Source organism: Protopterus annectens, chromosome 4.part0 (genome assembly GCF_019279795.1).
Source record: "Protopterus annectens isolate FY-2018-M chromosome 4.part0, PAN1.0, whole genome shotgun sequence".
Taxonomy (NCBI): Eukaryota; Metazoa; Chordata; order Ceratodontiformes; family Protopteridae; genus Protopterus; species Protopterus annectens.
The window spans coordinates 169,580,961-169,604,322 of NC_056733.1; the positions used below are offsets into that span (position 1 = coordinate 169,580,961).

General features: G+C 38.6%; 1 protein-coding gene across 2 annotated transcripts in view; it reads left to right on the forward strand.

Annotated features, from left to right (window-relative positions):
• The window catches only part of MAP2K4 (mitogen-activated protein kinase kinase 4), a 1,470,818-nt gene that overhangs the window by 649,457 nt on the left and 797,999 nt on the right, over positions 1–23,362 (forward strand). For both annotated transcript variants that reach the window (XM_044068152.1, XM_044068153.1), the window contains one exon: positions 820–922. In XM_044068152.1, the coding sequence (XP_043924087.1) occupies positions 820–922 (103 nt within the window). The remainder of the gene's footprint in view (positions 1–819; positions 923–23,362) is intronic.

Consider the following 23,362-nt stretch of genomic DNA (forward strand, 5'->3'; position numbering starts at 1 on the left):
CTGTCAGGTAGAGCCGGAAAGTAACATGACAGCGAAAGTAAAAAGTTTTCAAGAATTAAAAAGGAATCTGCTCAGAAAAAGTTGCATAACAATTCATGTTGCTATAGATGGCAAGAAATTTACTGTTTGATAATTGTGAGCATCAGGAGTGAAGACTTTTTGGGTAATGCATTGTGACCAGCACATTACCACTGCGTCTACATCATGCAGATACTTCTGTAAAATGAATGGTTTAGAGCTTTTGTAATGAACTGCGAAAATCTTAGGGTAGGTAACATGATAATGATCTCAAAAAACAGCTAGGAGTGTATGAATTATGTTTAATTGTGGGTTTTGAGTGGGGTCTCATGCTCATCCCCTCTTATGGATACTTTCTGTGTTAAATTTAGTGTATGGATCCTTTATAGGTAGTAAAATGCAGCTGCATGATGCCACACGATCTCTGGAGACAGCCTCTGTTCTGTTAAGACACACTTTATAGAATTGTCAAAACCTGAGTACTGAAACATGAACTGCTAGCAGTTATCTTTATTCCATTTTGTGCAGATAGTTGGCAAGACAACGTTTTTGTATGTAATGAAAAAAAAAACAAGCTAGATGATGTAGATGATCAGTTTGTTGTGCATCTACACAAAGCTAAGTGGTGTGGGTGTTAGCAAGGTCTTGAAAATTGTTTGAGCTTGTTTCAAATTAAAAGTGAAATAGATCTAATTAGTATGCAGTTGCACTTGTACCATAGAAGGTGTTACCTTTAGCTGCATGGATGAATTCATGAAACCATAATCTGTGTTAATACAATTAAATTTTTACCATTTCCAGGTAAACGCAAAGCACTGAAGTTGAATTTTGCTAATCCTCCATTCAAGTCAACGCCTAGGTTTCCTCTTAATCCTCCCCAAGTTCCTTTTCAGAATCCACATATGTAAGTATTTTAATCTGTTAGTATGCATTTGTTCTTCATTACTTAACTCTGAAAGCTCAGAAATATTTTCTGAGTTACAGCTACTAGTATCAGTTTAGTACACTGAGACTGACAGCAAATGTCTGATTTCAACACATTGGTAGTATGTCCAGTCTGGGCATTTTTAGTCAATATATTCTTTGAAAATCATTAGCAGAAGACTGTATGTGGCAAGAAGAAAAGGATATTGTAAGCAGAGAGTATTAGTTGTATGTGCTAATTTAAAGCAACACTAAGCGAGCACTTGTATATAAATCATTGATTGTATAGCTGTGTGATTAGCAGTGCGCACTAGACAACAGTTACAATTTCATTATTATGGCTGAAAGACATCATGATGTATGCTATACGCACCCTCAGAGTGGGTGTGTATGTATGTGCTGACCATGTATGTGTGCATCTATTAATGGAGGAAGTCATTCCATTACAGTTAAACCTTTGGACTAATTTATGTGTACATGTAATATTATGGCAGATGGCTGCAGAATGTATTTCAGAGTGTACATTGGGTAACCAGTTTCTAGCACTCTCACCCAGCAGGAATAAATCAAATTTTGCCATGTATGAACTGTTGCATTTCTGACTTGGCAAAAATCATGTCTTGTGTTAGGAAACTATTTCAGTATATCTTCTACGCAAGGTATCTTTCCTTATCTTGATAAGTGGGCTCCAGCGTGTCTAAATACACTCCTGCCCAAATTTTGCATGGATGTTATATGTATTTCTATTTTTTAATGGGCCATTTTTTCATGTAGGTATTAACTCAAAACATCTTTTCATTCACTCTTACCTGGCTACGTTCTGTTTGTGATTTGTGAAAAAAATATGTCTACACCTGTACAAGCTATATTGTCTAACAGGGCTTCATGTGCCCTACTACAGTCAGTGAGCCCTTGAAAATGAGATTGTGTGAACCAAAATGAGTAAAAACAGCTCAGTATTTCCTTACATTAAAGCATTCTGAGGCCCTACTCACATCTGGTATTATTCTTCTGGCAAGGCTAACATTATTTTATGCTCATTATTCTCTCTGCATATCTCTTCCTCTAATAATTGAATCTCTGTTTTCTGGTATATCATTCTGACCAGCTCTGAAGAATCTCCCACTTCAAATTCAATAATGACTGCTTTCTCAATTCTTACAAAAGAACAGACTTCATCACCATTAGTCTTATTCATTTCATTGTGTTTACCACATTTTTTTATTTACAAGCATACAGTTCTCATCTAGCTGTCTTTGTTCTCCTGCAGCCTTTAAGCCCTGTTATCAACTTCAGTATTTCTCTTTTTTTTACAGTAATATTCCTTAATCCTTCCAAGTATAATATGGATGTATTCCTAGTAGCTTGCCCCATTCCTCTTTTTTGCTTTCTTTGTTGGAAACCTGATGCCGTTTTCAGCAGACTGAATATTTTGTGATTGAAGCATATCAGTCCCTCTAATATGTGTTACATAATGAAAAAGTGTACTTTTTAATATGTATTCTGTTGGCATTATAAACATTGATCAATGTTTGTTTTCTACTTATTTCTTGTGGGCTTCTCATTTTCCTTTTTCTTGTTGATAGTCTTGAATTCTCAGATTGCTGAGTACTCATATCCTGAATTCAAAAGTTGTCATCCGTAATATCATGTTTACTAGGGACAGAGTGATCTTTACTGGCAGGAGGTGCATCCTTTCCTAAATGTGTTGCATTTGCACTTTGCCTAATATTGTTTATCTCATCAGCCTGGTCACAAGTACGTGTAACAATATTTTTCCAAGCAGTGCCAGTTGAGCAAATGCTATCATTTTCAGTAAGTTTAGATTTACTGTTATTGACAGAGAGCAAAAAATCCAAATTTTGACATAAGGAACACAAGTCTTCAATGTCATCAGGCGTTACCTTTGTATATGCACACCATTTAGTAAACTGGGTAAAATACACTTCAGTCAATTGTTAATGCCATAGTCATTTCAAAAAAATCCATTTTCAACCAAGTAAAGTAAAAGATTTTAAAAGGAAAGCAAATCACAAAACGTGACAACAGAATTCACAGAAGTTAAAAAATAAAAATAGTAATTTTAAGTCAAATTCTGTGATTTCATGCAAACATTATGTAAATGCATATTAAATTAATTACAGTGAGCCAAGTTTGTTCTGAGGGAAGTAATTCATAAAGTAGTCCTTCTGACCTAGTATATCAGTTGAGCAGGTCAGACGAAAACACTGGATAGCAGTGATGCAACAGTCACCTTTGGAGTAAAAGGCTGTGGGTTCTTTTCCAACACCAGGTAGAGGGTTTGCTGACACTGCAGTGTGACATATGGGAGGGGGGGGGGCTTTACTGAGTATGTTATCCTTTGTATGAGGCCCCACCTGCTTGAGTTGGTGGCAGCGTAAGTGGATGTAAAAGATCCCATGGCACCTAATTAAAAAAGTAGGAGTCCTTTATTTTACACAGCATAAAAAAATTATAAACTTAACTCCTATACTTTTTGTTGCTGCTGACTGATGATATTTTCTCCATAATTATTTTTTTCATCACTTGCTGATACTGATACACTAATGCTGATTAATATATCTCTGTTTATATCTCTCTGTATTCATATGGCAACCAACTAAATTCCTGCTTTTATGTATACATTCTGTATATATTACTGTAATCAAACCAACTAAATTCCTCCTTTTCTGTATATATTCTGTATGTATTACTGTAATCACTATATGTAACACTGTTTCTACTTCTGTACCAGTTAATGTTTATTTTTTTCTATATTTATATTCTTCTCTGAGTTATTATCCCCGTGCCTCCACTGAAAATGGGCTCTTATTGGCCCAGTGGACTTTCCCGATAAACAAATGCAGTAAATAAGTTTTTTGCATAATGTACATATTAACGGGCACATGTGCACTCATTTCTATTTTTTTTTAGTGTTTATCATTTTTTCTTATATAACATCTTCATTGGTTTTCTTTCGTAAATGACCCCCCTTCCACAACCATAATGTAATTTTTTTGCAATATATGTGCCAAAATAGATTTTCCTTTAAAAGCGTTCCATTCAGTCTTTCATTCCAAATAACTCATATTAGATAAATAAATTATTTACCTTTCTCACACATTTTATCTTCTTCTTCTTATAATATACATAATCGTATTCATATCTGTATTGTTTATGTCTCTGATATTCTCAAAACATTTTTTTCACACAACTTCTTCCAGAATTTCACCACTCGTTTATATTTCAAAAAACATGCTGTGCTAGGTCTTCCTCCCTACAAGTTAAACACAGTCTCTCATCTTTCTTTTTATATGGCATATTCCCCTTTACTGGTGACTTGTTTATTACTAGTCTACATAGGAAATCCTGACATTCTATTGTCTTGGTACACCGCTTTCTCTGTTTTTAATGTCTTTAATCACTTCTAGTAAATTTGTATATGAATTTACATAATATTGATTCATCACATTATCATACCACATCCTTCTATCTTTTTCTATGCAATCTTTTTTTATTTCCATGATAGTATTTTTCTTAATAATTTTTAATTTCTTCATTTAGGTTGGTCAGCATTTCCTAATGTCCCTCTATGACTGGCCAAAAAATAACTCTTGGTAAGTGTTTAACCATTTTTTTCACATTGCATAACAGCTTCCAATCTCCACACTCCATTCCATAAGTTTTTCTCATTTCTAACTTTCACAATATTATCCTCAGCTTCACACAGACGCTATATGCATTTTTTAGCATAGTCTTCCAACTCATCAGTTCTAAACTGCAAAGTAACATTTGAACAGTTAAGTTACTATCAGAAAACAAGTTGTTGTTTTACAGATAAATGGTCTGATACAAAACAATCTTTGTCCAAGAATGCATAAAAGTCTGAATTTTTTGAGCTTTAAAACCCATAACTGTTGCTAAATTGTCCATTACATAATATCTGTGCATTACAATGTTTTTTATTCTTATTCTAACAGTTTGTCTTCTCTTCTTTCTCAAAACAGTTTTACTTATAGTTTGTTGTTGCCTTTTTTTGCCTGCTGTTACTGCTGCATAATTTTTAGTTACTATATTATCTGCTGCCACAAAACCAGACATCTGCTCAGTTTATTGCTGCTTTTCTGTTTTTGTTTCGGTCACTGCTGCTTAAGTTATAACTGCTGCATCACTTGGTTCCTTTTCCACATAACTTTTTTGGAAGAACTGAAGATGATAAGCTGCCATCTCACTCCGTGACACAGCAGAACTGTCACCTGGATCATCCTGTTTGATTATTTTTAAGAGAACATCATCTGCAAGCCCTCCTGATAATAGTTATGTTATCTGCACCACTTCAACAGATCTGCTTACTTCCTTCTTTGTGGAGACAGCTAAACGCTGCTCTTTTGTAACATCCACCACACAGGAGTCTTTATTTAAATTCTGTGGCTCCATATTGAACAGATTTTTCTCCAGTTCCTTACTTTCTACCTCCAAACTCTCCATAGCTTTTCTCTTCTCCTCCATGCTCCTGCTTTTCTTAGGCCTTAACCCTTCGGTGCCATTTAGCAACTCCAAAGTGTAGGGGAAGTTCCTCAATGCCCTGGCCAAATTTCCCTTGGTAATATAGATACCACCTTGGGTGTTCCCTGAAGAGTGGCTGCTAGCCTAGTGGGAGTAACCCATCAGTAAAGGAACAATAAATAAATGATTAAATAAAAATAATTGTAGATTTCAAGGCTTTTGTATATTAGATATGCTGTTACTCAAAGTTCAAGTTGCTTAGTTAAGTTATCAGGAGCTGAATGCATTGAAAACAAACTGGTGAAAAGTCCAGCATCTGGTGGTTCCAATATTATGTATTGAATGACAGCAACTATGCCAATGAACAATGGAACTATGTGTTTGCCAAACCCCAGAAATGCCTTTATTTCCATTAGTATTAAAACCTCTCTGTCTCAACATGCTATTGTACACTGTATAATCCATCTTTGCTTTTAAGCCTCTCTTCAAGCTGTGTAAAGCTGCATTTGCTTACTTACACTTCTGGTTTCTGTCACCCTACATCAGAGAAATCCTTCCATTATTCTGTAAAATAATCTTAGCCACTTCATTAATTATATTTTCTGTTTCCATTGTTTTTGTTATAGTCTATTTTGTATTCTCATTTTATGCTACGTTGTACTGTCCTTTTCGCATATTTGTTTGAATCTTTGCTGTATTTTTGCACCCAGACTGATCCTGAAATGGATCTATCTAAATCAGTGAATCTGCCATGATAAATATGATAAGCAAATCTAAATAATAACTATAAATAAACAACCCTAATGAAATGTAAAAAAAAGAGAGACAGAGACACACATTGCAGAAAAAACTAACATTGGCAAAACTGGTTAAGCACTTTCATCTTCACTTATAAACTGAGACTTCATCACAGCAAGGCTGAAAAGAATGACTTTCATTATATAACAGTAAAATCACATGGGTCATGGAAAAGCCAATCAACGTTACTTTTCTTGAATATTCTTTGATGTAAGAAGGTTGTGTTGAATTCCTTCTTTGAGTACTGTCCCAGTAAGCTAAAAATATGTACACAAAATGGCCATCATGAATAAGTAATGAGATAGTGACCAAGTAGTGGAGATGAAAGCAGGTAGCCAGTTTGTTTAACATTGTCTAACTTCCCCATAAAATGTGTCATTTGTTTTATTGATTTATTTAACTTGCAATGTGAACAGGGCTTGTTTTGCAAAACAGAGCAATTAAGGGTTTCTTAAAACTTTTTATGCCAAGGTTTCAGTGTCATTTGCAACTTTTGCATGTCAAGAAGTTCTGGTGTACAGAAGGAATTGGGGACTGTTGACAACTTTTGGGTGCCATTATGTTTTGTTGTTTAAAAAAATAATAAAAATAAAGCGAACATAGCATTTGGTGATTGACAGTTTGTGCAGATTTCTATGCAGAGGTAGCATGTGCAGAATCTAATAGTAGAAGTAGATCAGTCAGTTATTGCTGATAACTTTTGTATCCCAACATGTGATTTTGTGCAAAACAAAGGGAGCAGAACAATTGTGGACTGTTGACAGCTTTTTTTATGCAGTTGTTTCAGTGCTGCTTGCAATGTTTGTATGCCAAGATGTTTCATTGTATAGAAGCTATAAACAGGACAGTCAGGAATTATTGGCAACTTTTGAATGCACTTATTGAATGTTATTTGATATAGTCATTTTCAAGTTAAATGGTATCTGTGTTATGTAGCAATAAAATGCCACACATAGCAAAGAAGCAAAAGTTTCAGGTAGGCAAAACAGTTTTTCTGCAAATATGGGAAGTACAGTAAATATTTGTTCACTAAAGTTGCTGGAAAAATTCTGTATCATATGCCAGCAGTCAATTTCTGTGAGTAGAGAGTACTGTATATGCTGATGCTGTTATACGATTCGCAATGGCAGTTATGATGCTAGTACTGGTAAAATTTTCACTGAAAAAGTTAATTAAATTAAGTAATTATTTAGTAAGCAGTGACTTTTTTTTACTGCTGTCATCGGTGCCAGCAGAGATGCAGTAAGAAGCTGGTGTGTTTTAAGTCAGGTGATTGCAGTGTCATCTTGTCCGTTTACTGTAGAACCAGTTATTAATGTTTCTTGAAAGCATGTGCAGTTTTTATGCACAAACAAGACAGATATGTGTATGAGGGAGTTTATAAAGTAGCATCTTTTTCCAGAGAATATTCTTGAATAAACAGCAAAAGTGAGCTGAAGTATATTAAAAATAGCTGCACATTTGAGAAGCATTTTCATCAGCTGTTGAGAGCACCCTTGCAGTTGATGTAGTGCACCTATTTTTTTTCAAGCGGTATATTTAAATACAAGAAGAGAAGTGTTAATGTTGCTATAGTCTGCTGAAGATCACAACTTGACTACAGATGATGCTTTCTGTAAGCTTTAGGAGTGCACTGAAATGGCAAGAATGCAGTGAAAGCGACTGTGTCCTTGGCTATTAAGTGTCTAATATATTCAGAAAGAGTTGGCGGTGTTGGTCTTAAAGGCTAAACTTAATAGCCTCAAACCACCTAGTGCTAATTATCACAGCATTCATCATGTTTTACTTCAAGAAGACCAGTGTGCAAAATGTATTGAACTTGAATTATGATCTTGCACTTAAGACTGTTGTTTTTATGTGTTCTAGAAGATTTAACCACAGTCAGTTTGCTTCTTTGTTTGGAATGTGAATATGGTTAATTATAACACTCAGATATGTGAGGTGGCTGTTTGGTGGACTTATAAATGTTTTTCAGCAATTGTTGCTTTATTGAAATTAAAAAAACATATTTCTCAGCTTTCAAATTTGCTGTTTGTCAGCAGTTTGGCTTTTCTAATAAAAGTAAAACTTGCAAAAGAGAATGTTGCATAAATTTACAACCAGGTTTGAGCCTTCTCGCTTAAACTGAGCTTATGGGTGAAAAAACGCTTACTTTTGGAAGTTTTGCTTATTTACATCACCTTCAGTCGCTTAACAAAGTTGAATCTCAGATTTGGAAAACCATGCAGGTTTGATGTAATACAAAAACAGTATGGCGGTAGTTCCAGTGATTTTTAAGATGTTTGAGCCAGGGTTTCTTCAGTTTTTAACACCTTTTGCCAGAAAAAAATGAAAGCAAACTGATTGACTGTTCAGTATGACAGCATACTAAAGCAGATGTACATTGATGTTGGCATTCCTGAATTTTATACTGCAGTTTGGAATCACTTACGTTTGTGAACAGTTCTGTTCACTAGTGAAGTTCATGAAGGGATTGTCCAGGATTAGATTAATTGAGGAGCATTTGTAGGTGTCAGTGAGACTGGCTTTATTCCAACAGATAAAGCCACATATTCATGCCCAGTGAATTTAAAAATGCTGACAAATAATTGGAAATGAACATCAGTGATTGTTTAAAGACACTGCGACAGAAATTACTGTACTGTAGTTAGTAAGCTTCCTCTCTTCATATTTTAAGCATATTACTTCTGGAAAATGTTCTTATTTGCAGCATCTTCATTATTTTAACATTGCTGAACCTCTGTCTAGATAATCTTTGTGAGAGTGATATTCAGCATTATTAAGATAATCTATTATCTGTGTATAGTATAGTGTGTGGTGCAAGCCTCATTCTGTCATTTCATGTCTAGTTTAAAATTTAGCCATTTTGTTTCAGTTTATAACATACAGTATTAAAATTGTTCCTCCAGTTTGTGTGAATTTGCATCCAAAATTTGAAGGTTAGTGTTATCAGTGTTTTTGCAACAGTACATATCCAAAAAGTAGGCAGTTGTATAGTCTGTGTTTGTATTTCCAGTAGCCAAAAGTTTTCATAATATAAACTTGAGAATTTTAAAATAGTATTTGTGCCTTTAATCCACTGTAGTCATAATGGTTGGACAGAGGTGCAGGGCCAAACTAAATGAAAGCAGTGCATAGCTACCTCAGAGCATCTCCAACTCCTACCTTTAAAAGCCTACTCCACACTTCATTAGTAATAAATACTTGTTTTGCAGGGGGCAACTCCCCTGCACTCCCCACGTGAAGAGCAAAGACCAGCACTCACTCTCTTGTATATATAACTTCTTGAGTAGTGCAAATTTTCATAAAAGAGGGAATGCTTGTAGTTCCCACGTCTACACAGTTTTGCAGTCACAGTGTTAACCAAAAGTCCAGACGTGTGTGTATGTACGTTAGGAGGGTCTTCCCCAACAAAAGTATAATTAGGTTTCTGACTGAACTGTACGTACATTCACAGAGTCAACCTTTGATTTTTGTGGCTTGGGAACTCTAAATTACAGATAGGTATGTGTGTTTGTGCACATGTGATATAGAAGCAAGACTTAACCTAATTTTGTTTTCCCCTTTTGCCTTAAAAACTCTGCAGGTAGCGGTGGCTGTTTGCAGTGTCACTCTACAATTCCGATGCGACTCCAAAGAAGGCAAGCGACTACAGCATTCACTGCAGTGTTACTGCCTTTGATTCTGATTAATGAACTATGATTAATGAACTATGCTGTAATAAAGTGAATTTTGTTGAATTGTAGTAGACCCAGGATGTGCATCTCTGCATATATGTGTATTTTAAACCCTTCTTGTCCCCTAAGCCTGAAAGTGAATGCTTCTGGAAATTGCAACTTTTCAGTGGTACTTTTAATAAAAAGTTTGCCCCGCAGTTAAAAATCAGATTATAGACCTGGTAGAGGGCATCCCCTGCTGAACCGAGCAGTTATTCATTATAAGACCAAGAAGTATATAGGAGAAGGTGCACATCAGCTAATTCCATGATGACCTTGTGAAGAAGAGTCAGAGTAGTTTTCAAAGTGAATACAGTTTTCACAGTGTACACTGTGTATAGATTTGTAGACACTGATAAGTATGTGTGCCACTGATGGGCTCTATAAAGACAGAGCACCTGTGTGTGTGTTTAGAAGTGTGACTCTTTAGTCTCACTTCAGGGACAAGGCCTTTACATTCTTCTTCAAGGTTTGCTGTAATTTAAATTCTTGATGGAAGTTGTAAACTTTTTTTTTTTTTGCTCCTCTTGGTTGACCTCTCTCCATGTGTACCATTTCTACCTCAAACTCACTCTGCTGACCCTTGCTTGGAGCTAATGAGGAGGGTGAGGCTCCTGATGCACTGATAGTGTCACATAGATTTTCCATATTATGTCCATTCCCTACATACACCTGTTTTATGTTCAGGAGTGGACATGCTAGCGTGCCATCCCACCTCTATTGTAACTCATCGACTGTCCCCTACCTCTCCCCCTTTAGGACAACGCCCTTCACCCATTGCATGTTCCCAGCCTGTAACAGGAATCAACGGCAAGGTGCAGTCAAAGTGCTGGCTGATTTTTCCCTGCCAATACCTCAGGTTCCAGAGTCCGTAAATGAACCTGGGCTGTAGTCAGGGTTTTATCTCTCTATGCCAGTGTGCTGGCCAGAAGTTATAAACCTCAGTGCTAGTCTTGTCTGTTACAGTGAGTTGTTGGGAAATTACAGGTGTAGATGTATAGCTGACATTTTTTTTAACATTATATGGAATCTGCCTTGGGCAAAAACTTAATATTGTCCACTGTTTCTTTTAGGACTTTATTGTAGAAGGACTGACATCCAGGACAATGTACAGTGCTTTGCCTCCTCTCACCTAGATGTCGGCATGTCACTGATGTAAGAGGAACATCTGCCTATACCATCTTACCATCTTCAGTTCTTTCTTGCAAAATCAATAGGTGATAAAAGTGTGGTGGGGCCCTGAAAGTCTGTGGAGCACCTAAAGAGGACTGTTTGAGAACTGGGATGATTGTGGTAATTTTGCAGAGATCTGGAAGTGTTCCATTTACAAGAGACCTGTAGTGGGATGGCAGTAACTGTATCACAGGCCTTGGTAAACTTTGGAAAGAGACCATTTGTTTCAGCTGTTATGCAGTTGAGAGTATTCCTGATCCGTTTATTAAAGCTAGCTTGGATAACTGGATTAAATTGAAAGTCATTATCAAAGACAAAGATGGCCTCTGCTGACAATTGATTCAAGCTGGAGAGGGTTATTTGCAGTGGAGTGTGGGACATTAGAACAGAATTGCTCAGCAAAAGCCTTTGCCATTAAAGTTATATTAGAGTTTGGTTGACTATTTACTGTAAGTGATGTGTGATACAATTGACCATTTGCTGTAAGTGATGTGTGATACAATGGAATATATTTACAAGAAGGCTTATATTCTTTCCAGAAAACTTTGAGATTTATGAGAAAAGCCTCCTGATGCTTTATCAGTTGGGAAGATTTGGTCTATTTGCTGGACATTTACATTTTTTTCTTTGTGCAAGTCAGCCGAACAAAATAGGTACCAGCACTGTGTCCAACAGAATACCTCTGGTCACCTTCAGACTCTCTGAGATACCTTTTACCTGTACTGTATGGATTAGGTCTTTAAGTTGATTTGCTCTCCATCTTTACAAAAAGATTACCTGGGTGGTAATGCATTCTGCATACTAACTGTGCTAGCATGGAAAATGGTGCCAAACATCTGGCCATGTGAAAGTGCTTAGGGTGCACAACATGATCATTGTCAACAGCCCGTGTTACCCTTTCAAAGAAGTTGCCCGGCTTTATTAGACAGAACTATTGACAAAGCCAAACTGTTTAAGGTCTAGCCTAATGAGATTCTTAATTAGCATAGTTTGACAGGTCAGTTATAATATGTTTAATGGCTTTGCAAATAAGATTTAGGATTATGGGCTTGTAATTTTTGGGGGTCAGTGGTAGGACCTTCCTTGTGGAGTGGCATCACTACTGCTGTGTGCCATACCTCAGGGACAAAGCCAGTGGGTAATCTCAGGTTAAGTAATGGGGCAGCATTGGAGACTTTAACGTGTGGACAAATGACGATGGGAAGGATTGGATTATAGACCAGGAACTGGAAGCAACACATAAGATGGAGAACATGATGATGAGATACAGGGAGGGGAAGGAGACCTGTCAAGGCTTGTTTAGTACTGCTTATTAAATAGACAGTTATTGTATCAGGTACCATAGAAAAGGTATTTTAGTCTAAGAGACCATCTTTAGTACACGCTCTTTAGTGTAACTAGGGGTTTTGAGAGATTTGGGGATAAGTGGGCTTTGGATTTTCATCTCTGGGGTAAAGCTTGCACAGTATTTGTTTGTATGTTGGCAATGACTGCTGGATCACAGTAAGTAGTGCCATTATTAAGAAGTTCAGAACAATGCTATTTTTTAATTTCCTAGTGTTGCTACAGAAGGATTTGTAATTGTCTGCAGTTTCAGATGCTAACCTAAGTACATGGACTGCTTTAGTAGAAATATTAGTAACTGTATTTAGAGCACAACCTAGAGCTGTTTACTGAATTTCCTGTTTGCACTTATTTTTAAAATCGTTTTTTTTTCTCAAAACTTGCATTTTATCTGTCTTTGGCCTAGCACTCTTGTGTGGGGTCATTTACTGCACTGTTATAACTTGTTGATACTTGTGAACCTCTGCTATCTCTGAAAAAAACAAAAAAATCTTGCTTTTTCCCCACTTTTCTGAGATTTAAAAAAGTTCAGTTACAGGCTTGCTGTTCTTGAACTGTTTGTAAGTTTCTGTGAGACCATTTTTTGCTTGGGCTAAAGGGAAGTCTCTCTGTTGATCAGTGGCAGTGAAGAACATTGAGCAGCCTGCCTGCCCCTGTGGGAGTGGTTACTGACTTGAAACTGTAGTTTTATTGGCCATTTTGGGTCAATTCCAAAACTCCTTCATCTTCCTCTCTTAAAACCTGGTTGCCTCGTGGTTTTGGCATCTTTTCAGGCTTGTTGGCTGTTGGTGAAGCACCCACCAAGAGGAGACAACGCTGAGAGAAGAAAGGAGCCACTTTTGAGATTTTAAGTATTTTTCCTCTGTTTATTTGCTAAGGTTTTCTGCATAACCGCCTATTTTTAGCATTTTTTGGCTTGTTAAACTTGATTTCTGCATTAGTAACTGTATTTAGAGCACAACCTAGAGCTGTTTACTGAATTTCCTGTTTGCACTTGTTTTTAAAATCGTTTTTTTCACAAAATGTGCATTTTATCTGTCTTTGGCCTAGCACTCTTGTGTGGGGTCATTTACTGCACTGTTATAACTTGTTGATACTTGTGAACCTCTGCTATCTCTGAAGAAACAAAAAATCTTGCTTTTTTTCCCACTTTTCTGAGATTTAAAAAAGTTCAGTTACAGGCTTGCTGTTCTTGAACTGTGTAAGTTTCTGTGAGGCCATTTTTTGCTTGGGCTAAAGGGAAGTCTCTCTGTTGATCAGTGGCAGTGAAAAACATTGAGCAGCCTGCCTGCCCCTGTGGGAGTGGTTACTGACTTGAAACTGTAGTTTTATTGGCCGTTTTGGGTCAATTCCAAAACTCCTTCATCTTCCTCTCTTAAAACCCTCTTTTGCGTGGTTTTGCGCGTTTTTGTGCATAGCGCAACAGCGGGCAGCGCCGCCTAATTGGGTTTAAACTATTCCTGGCTCCACAAAGTCTGCTCCTCACTTTTTCCCTTAGAACTGCTTTATCTCTCAATTTAAACACCATATTCTCATTCTAAGGCCCTTCACTGGTCCAATTAAGTAATCCTACAAGTTAGCACTATTAAATCATAAGCACTACTTACTCTTATACTCTCTACGATTACCCTGTCCTCTATTGGTCCGTCTTAAATTCAGTTTCCCTATATTACTCTAGCATGCCCAAAGGTCAGTCAATGGTTTCCTCTCCAGTCCAGCTGGTGAATCTGGGAATTCTGAGGCAATGTTACAACTGTCTCATGTACACGGACAACCCTCTCCTCCTCCAAACAGGTTCAAATATATGTGAGAGATGCAACTATTTAGCCAAACTGGAGGCTGAGCTCTCTCATCTCAAAACTGGTGTAACCAGTCAGGAGGAGAAGGTAACCTCACACAACACAATTCCAGTATCACATAGTCCCACCACATCAGCGAACCAAACACATAAATACACAAAAACATATTCGGAGGCTCTAAATAAAAATCTACCTAAGCAACAGAGACCTCCAAAGCAGACATCCAAACAAACGCTACCTCAAAACAAAACACACACAACACATAGCCCACAAAGTCAGTGTGCCAAGCAGCCACAGCCCTGAAGGCTGAATAACACACCTGATACTCTTGTAATAGGTGACTCTATTGTCAGACACACTGATGTCCCGCTCACCAGGCTGAATAAAGAGAAGGTCACGGTGAGCTGCCTGTCGGGTGCTAGGATCCGCCACATAACGCAAGCACTCAGGTCACTCCAAAGCAAATAAAAATATGACTCAGTCATTGTACATGCTGGTGTGAATGACCTGAGACGTACCTCCCTGGACTACATGAAAAGAGACATAGAGGAGCTCTCTGATCATGTAGCCCAGGCTGGTATGACCCTGACCTTGGGCAGCATCTTACCCTCACCTAGAATGATGCCACAGTACAACGACAAAATGATCGATTTTAACAATTGGCTAAAATTTTGGTGTCATTCAAAGGGGATCCAGTGTCTGTCAGCCTGGGATGACATACTCGACAAGCCACGTTGCTTCGCTAGGGACGGCTTGCACCTGTCACCACTGGGCTTTTGGATATTGGCAAAGGCTCTTGCCACCCCCATAGTGCCTTTTTTAGGCAAGGCTCAAAAGTTAAACCCACCCCCATAGACAGCACAAGGAACAAGAAACTAAGGGTAATGCTGCTAAACGCCAGAAGTCTTAACCTCAAGATGCACGCACTTGAAGCTCTCCTCAGTATGGAGAACATCGATATCTGTGCAGTGACAGAAACCTGGTTTAAGGCTCCAGAGAGCACCCCAGCACTACCAGGCTATATCTCATTTCATGCTTTTCGGCCCCAAAACCCAGACCGAACCACAAAAGGAGGGGGAGTTTCCATATTTATCAAAGATATCCACACCTCCAGGTTAGTGGCATTGCACGAAGTATCGGAGACCATCCATGTGCAACTAACAGTGGGCAAGACTGCTTTTCAGTTTATAGCATCCTACAGACTACCCTCTCAAAGTCAGGAATCCCACTCGGCTTTCCTGAAAACATTGGAGAACATGAAGATCTCTCCGAACACCATTATATTGGGCGACTTCAACTACCCAAACATTGACTGGGAGCACTACTCAAGCCTCTGCACCTTAGTCCAAAGGTTCCTGGAAATTATAAACTCAAATGCTATGGAACAACTAGTCACCACTCCCACAAGAGGGTACAGCATACTAGACCTGATCATTACCAACATGGGGACTCTATCCCTCATTGGTAAGATCAGACCATAAATTAATTTCACTGGATGTCCACATCCCGACCCCACCCCCAGCCCAGAAAACCACAGTGAAAAACTTCTCAAAAGCGAACTTCTCACTTCTCAAAACCAAAGTGGAATCCTTCAAGGCCCCAGGGCCAGTGGAAACTATGGCCCAAACTGCAGAATCCTATATAAATGCATTCTACGGACATCTCCAGGAATGCATGGATCATGCTGTCCCAAACAAAACCAAGACCCAATCATCCAAAGGCAGGCATCCAGTCTGGTGGACCCCTGCCATAAATAAACTGTACAACAGAAGGAGGAAGCTACTACATGATAGAGCAAAATCCCTAATAGGGAAGGCATCTCTGATCAGTACTAGCAAAAATTACGATCCCTCATAAAATCCTCCAAGGCCAGCTTCGAGAGAAAAATTGCACAGGACACCAAAGACAATCATAAGGCTTTTTCAGTTATGTTAGAAACCTGGGATGCAACTCCCAGACTTGTTCTGAGTTGATTCTAAATGACAAAAATACACTGAACCCACAGACATCGCCAATATCCTGGCAGGCAGGTTCAGTGCAAACTTGTCCACCCCTCCCCAAAAGAGCAAGTATCTATCCCAGCAGAGGGCTGCCTCCCAAATATCTCTGATGCTCAGGTGAAGGCTGCCCTCTCCAAAGCAAAAAACACTGCTTCCATGGGACCAGATGGCGTCCCAGGTTGCGTCCTACATGAACTCCAAGAGGAACTAATCCCTCAAATAAAACAGCTATACAATCTCAGCCTCACTACAGGATATGTGCCCACAGAATGGCGTACAGCAACAGTGGTCCCACTTCACAAAGGTGGAGCCTCTACGGACCCTGGAAACTATCGCCCCATAAGCCTGACTAGCTTAGTCTGCAAGGCTATGGAGAGGATCATCATGGAGCTCATAAACAAAGACATTGGGGACCTACAGACACTAGATCCTACCCAGTTCGGCTTTGTCAAGGGCAGATCCTGCCTTTTGAACCTGGTTGACTTCTTCGAAACAGTCACCAAAGCCATAGATGAAGGGAAGGTAGTCCACACAGCCTATCTGGACCGTGCAAAGGCATTTGACACAATACCCCACTCGGGCATCATAGATAAGCTATCCAGCTTAAATATAAACCCCTATTGTCACAAGATGGGTCACAAACTGGCTCAAAGACAGAACCCACAGAGTGAGAGTTGCTGGAGCCATGTCAGACTCGAAACCGGTCACAAGTGGCGTCCCACAGGGTTCTGTCCTGGGACCACTCTTGTTCGGTATATACTTTTCCGAGGTACAGGCAAACGTGGGAGGACTATGGCTCACCAAGTTTGCAGACGACTGCAAACTGGGCGCCATAATCAACTCTCCAGCTGACACAAACATCCTTCAAAAAGGTCCCACAGAGACAGATACCTGGTGCCAGCGCCATGGTTTAAAGCTAAATGCCAAAAAATGTATAGTCATACCCTTTGGCAAAAACAATGTGCCCACAAATTACCACATAGGCGGAAACCCATTAAATACAGAGAAAGTTATTAGGGACCTGGGGACCCAAGTTGATAGCAATCTCTCCTTTGAAAACCACATTGCCAAAGTGGTTAGAAAGACCTTCTACATAGCCCACCTCATCACGAAGGGTTTCACATCTAGATCAAGAGAGGTAATCGTGCCCCTTTATTCATCCCTCATCAGGCCCATCATAGAATACAATGCCCCTTTTGGGATGTACCTTATCCGACACCTACAGCAATTAGAAAGACCCCAAAAGTATCTCACCAAGAGGATCAAGGGTCTCAAACAGATGCCATATGCTGCTCGGTTAAAAAAACTCCAGCTCTACTCAGTTGCATACCGCCTACTTCGAGGCGATCTATGCCTGACATACAAAGCTATGTCAAATCCAGAATTAATGGACATGCTCCACCTCAGTAAATCTAAATCCCTTAGAGCCACACGCTCGAGGGACTTGAACCTCAGCACAGAAATAAATAGAACTTGCTGGAGGGACAGGTTCATAACCCAGAGGCTCCCTTCGCTCTGGAATAGAATTCCAGTTCATGTGAGGCAGAGCACCTCACTGAATCTCTTCAAGAAGAATCTGAATAGGTGGATGGGGGATCGTAGGTTTGTCCCAGGGATTACTCCCGTGTCACTATTAGACAGAGGCACAGTAAACTAAACCTTAAAAAGGGCACAGTATACTCAAATCAAGGGGTGGTGTAAGCCATACAGAATCAGGCTAGGCTTATAATTGCCTCAGGGCAGATAGCCTAGTATGAACCTATGAACCTATGAATAGAATTTTTCAAATCTTTTTGTCAGTTTACTGGGCTATCCTGTATTTGATGTTTTTGTGATCTGTTGTGTACTTCAAAGAGTTTTCTTTTATTGTATAGTTTTAGTTATGTTGGACCCACAGGATGATTTTGTTTTTAAGTTTTTCATTATCTCTAGATCTGGTTGGGACTAACAGTTCTATACATTTATCAAAGTGGGCATAGCATTCTAGAAGCCTTAAATTAATAATAATGTGTGCAGATGATATCCTGCTCCTGAATTCTAGCACAAGCCCCTCTGACCTGCAAACCAAGTTATAGGACAATTTCACTCAATTATGCACCTGGTCTACTTCAAACAAGCTACTAATTAACCATGCGAAAACTAATCACGTGGTCTTCACCTCATCCAATAAATTACTTGCTATCTGTACTATTCTTTTAACAGATCTTAATGGGAACATGATACCAAATGAATAGGTACCTAGGCCTAATGCTTGACACTGCCCTCCTCTTTTTTATGCAAAACTGGAATCTGGCCTTCCTTTACTCATTCATATTCACAAAATATAGACTACTGCAAATAAAATCTGTAGATTCATTTTATTAGCAAATCCTTAGATGCAGCATTGCAATTTGCTAAAAGACTGTGTTTGGCTGTCACTGCCTCATAGGGCCATTTTTCTTCTAAGCACTCAATTTACAGGGTTCTAAAATCTAGTCCCTGATCCCCTTTAAGAATGAATCTTCTTTTACAAGATAACCTTTGTCAGTTCAAAAGTCCACAGGATAAGAATTTGTCTCTGGCCACCCTCCATTTAAAACTGCTGTAGATGAGAAAACATTCTCTAGATTGGACTTGGAATCGCCTGCCTACTGACATCAAAAATCAAAAAAAACGTTAAAAGCTTCAAATAAGCACTTAAAGAGCATCTTTTTACTTATTCTACTTGCAGCTCCTACCGTGGCCATGGTTAGGTATCATCCCTTGTCATGAATACTAAAATACATTAAATAAACTTTTCTCAGCCTCATAATATGGTTTGTTTGTATGCATATTTTCCATGTGTATACATGGTTTATTTATTTGTTTATTTATTTTATGTATGATTGCATGTTATTTTTGCTTCTCTTGGCTTGCATGTTGTATGTATTTTTTTTCCTTTTTCTCTTAATTCAATGTTATCATTATGTTCTGAATTTTGCTATGCACTCATTATGTTTATTGCAGAAAAGAGTCACTAGAGCAGTCCATTTACCCAGTGAACAAATAGGCAACGTCTGGAATGATGCTGCTGTGAGTGAATTGTGGAACTTCCTTATAGAATTTGATGGGCTTAGTTTGTTTGAAATCTTTGAATTCCGAGATACTGGTTTCAGTGCATTAAGAGATTTTGAAGGTGAAGGCTACTAGTTTATGAGCCATCTTGACCAAGGAAGGAGACACCAAGGCAGTAGTACACGAAAAAGCTGTATTCATAAGGACAAGGTCAAGAATGTGATGTCCTTTATTGGGTTTGTTATCAGTCTGGTGTAGGTAGTTTTTGTTTATTAAATCTAAGAACTTTTAGGCAGTTCCTAAATTGGAGGTGTAGGTACCCCAGTTTGTTGAGGTGTAGTTTGTCTCTTAAAATAATGGAGTTTATGTTTATAAGGAGTTTTTATGATTTTCTGAGGATATATTGGGTATCCTGTAATGAGTAGTGACGTCCCTACACTGGTCCGGTAATCCAGGGTCCTCAATCCTCTCCACTAACACCAGTGAGGGACGTACACATTGGGAGGATGACAAGTACACACCAGTAAAGTACAATTTCCCTTAAGAGCACACATAGATCACTGTCAGTCTGGGGCTGCTTTCTCCCTCTTTCTCCAGATCCCCACCAAGACCCCTCACTGGCACAGCTATAGGGTTGAGATCTCAGCTGAGTGGCCAAACCAAAACTTCCAGCACCCTCTCTGTCCAACCAGCGCTTGTGCCCCTGCCATAGTAGCTGACACACACATGCACACACACACACACACACACTTTGAGATTTGATTTAAACACAGTCACACACCTGGGAAAGGCTGGCACAGGTTTACTAGCTATGCCCCCTTCTGTCCAAACTATAAGGTAGTGCCATCTGCCACCAGCCACTACTTATCAACTACTTTTAACACCCTTACCAAAGGGTGCCCAATCTTACTGTTTAATATTACTATTAATCCAAATGGTAAGTGTGACCAAGACTTTCAAGGCTATTTAGGAATGGCCTGTACAGTGTCACCAAATACATATGCAAGTACGCTAAGAGCTTAAATATCTCTAAACAAACCAGTCACAATTAAAAAGTTTTAAATATATTTAATAATAAATAAAATAACAAGACAATACTCAAACACCGTAACTGCAGAGTTCAGAATCACAGGAAGTGTTTTAAAACAACATTGCAGAACAATCTCAAATAAATACAGAAAACATCTAAACTAATCTTTACTGTATTCCTATCTATGTCTAAAATATACTGTGCCCTAAATAACTTACTTACACAGCAAGGCAAATGTAGGTGAGTAGTGCTGAATGGATGTTTCTAGATCCAAGACAAGATACAAAATGCCCAGACTTCTCTGAGAAATTTCTTAAATTAATATTCAACATTACTGCTGGATTAGCTCGGATGACATCACTCTTTGTCACCTGACTTCACTTCCCAGGCTAACAGAAATTAACAAAATGTAACATTTCTCTGTGAAAAATACATCTCTCTCAGATGTTTGCTCAGAACTGGAAGTCGTGAAACAATTAAACACTTTTACCTTTTAGATCTAGTAATTATTTATGTTTCAAAACAATAGGAAAACCTCTAGCTCTAGACATTGTGTCCGTTTGCTGCACTGAAGCTACTTTTTATAGCACATCATAAAGCACTTTTAATTTCAACTTATTTTCTTGATGTTTTGCAAGTTAACTCTGTGTGTTCCAGCTTCTGCTATTAAAGCATACATTTGCACAGGTATATAGTTTATGTACATTTCTGTTCTTTTCCAGTCGGGTACACTGTGGTTACATTCTTGAAGCTCAATACATAACATACAGTTCTGTATAAGTCATAGCAATATTCACAAATGACATAGAATTATTTACAAAATTCCAACTAGCTGGGCTGGCAGCATCACACCTTGTTTGGCATTTACCAAGTGATTTTTGCATGTTGTGTTGTATATAGTATGTGTGTATGAGACTTTCAGACAGTCCTCTTCACTGACTTTGTGTGATGATTTTAGAGCTAGGCAACAGTGAACTGCTGTAGTTGCTTGTTTATTACTATAATGCAGTGTGTAAAATGTAGCATGCTTTGGAAACCTAAAGAGTGCGACTTTCCATTTTAGCCCAGTGGTGTGCTTCAATTTAAGGACATCAGAGGAACCTCTGCCTCTCTTCTATGATCATGTTAGTTTTGTTTTATAAAGTTCAGTAGTAAAGATAGGAGGCATCTGCTTTCTTCACTGAGTTACATTAAGACTTGTATTTGCACAAAATTTTGTTAGGCCAGGCAGATTTTCTTTGGAGGTGGGAGGGGGTGGGGGTGGGGACACAGAGCAGGTACTGTCAGTTCAGACTTTGGTGTAAGTAATGGTCATTAGAAGAACAAACATAATCAGGTTTTTGAGGTCACAACCCACCATTGCAGGGGTACAGTCACAGCTTATTAATGTTAGATAATGGGGTGGGAGTGTGTGTCAGTATGAATCACTGTTAAAGTTTATTGTGTAGGGTTAAAATTTAAGGGAGTCTTACATTACTACATTATGCATCTTTTTGAGTTTTCCATCAAAGTTGGTGTTATTTAGCTAGGGTTTGTGTGTGATCCTACAGACCTTCTGGACATGGGAGGAGCCACACACTGATGGATCAATATGCAGGGCTTATACTTAGTCGGTGCATGTCATTATTTTATTTTTGACACGTATCCCTAATTTTTGAAGGTCTTGTCCTTAGTTGTTACACTTAGAAGTTGAAAAGTATTGATGCATGCTTCCACATACCTACAATGCCCAACTGAGCTTGCACCCCTAAATAGCTTTGTGCAAGAGTGCATCAGGACCAAACTAGCTCTTCACCCCCACCCTCAAGATGGCTGAGTCCTGGCTGACTGCTGACTGCTATCAGTCCCAGATGAGTTTGAGTGATTGGGTTGCTGATTAAACCCAGACCAGGTGAGGCGCAGTAAAGTCTTTCTTCCATAATGCCACATCTAGTCGAAACAACAGTGACATAGTATGTGAAATCTGACCCTAAGTGAAGTATTTTTTAAGTTTGCGTTCTGTTTTGATATTTGTCAGAGTTGTGTACATTTTCAGTTTAATGAATGAATGTTTGCAAGTTGAGTATATTTTTTTCTTAGAAGCACCTCTGTTTCTGCTTGCAGCCTGTGGCTCTTAGCTCATGAACTGTGGCACATTATTGGTCATTCCACCCCAACGGTTAACACTGCATTGTTTTTAGAAAATAGTAGTAAGCATGATGGAATCACCATCAAGTGTGAAGTTGTGCTCTGTTTGAATGAAGTTGCTGCTGGGAAAACTTCTCTTTCCTGTAAGGTGCATTGACTTTAGAGCTGATTATGTTTAGTTATAGAGGGGGTGGTACGCTTTGCACCTTCTCCCCCACAAAGTAAAAATCAGCTTTCATATTCTGAACTTACTCTGAGTGGCAGGCATTCCTTATTCTGACACGGAGAGTTTCCAACATAATATTACAACTGTAAATTGTGAAGTAGGTTCATTAGATTGAATTACTAAAATTTAGGACAAAAGCACCAAAACTCACCATGTTACAGTTCAGGGCATACACTTCTGAAAAATGCCACTTTTACTCTGCTTTTAATGTGACACAGATACTGTTGTAATGCATTTGTACTGTATTTCTTTCAGAGTATGTTGAAGAGTAGTTATTTCAGTGCTTCTCATGAATGAGGTAGTTATAATTTTCAGATCTGGTTGAAAAGGCATTTATTTCAGCCACACACCCTGAAAAAGGCAATATTTCAGCCTTCTGTGTTACATGCAGGAACCAACTGACCATACCACCTTCATAGGTAAGTACTAGGCTATCTGCCCAAGGGTATTTATAAGCCTAGCCAGAATGTGTTGGCTTTTGCCATTCCCTTAGATTAGTTCCCTATGCCTTTGTCCAGCAGAGCCATTAGTTCCCTGCGCCACTGTCCAGCAGAGCCACTGCAGTGATCCCCGGGGTAAATTTTCTGTTTCCTATACATCCTGTTTTCATATACATTGTTGAGCCTGAACAATAAGACTAAATGCTGTGGTTGATTACTGTCTGTTTT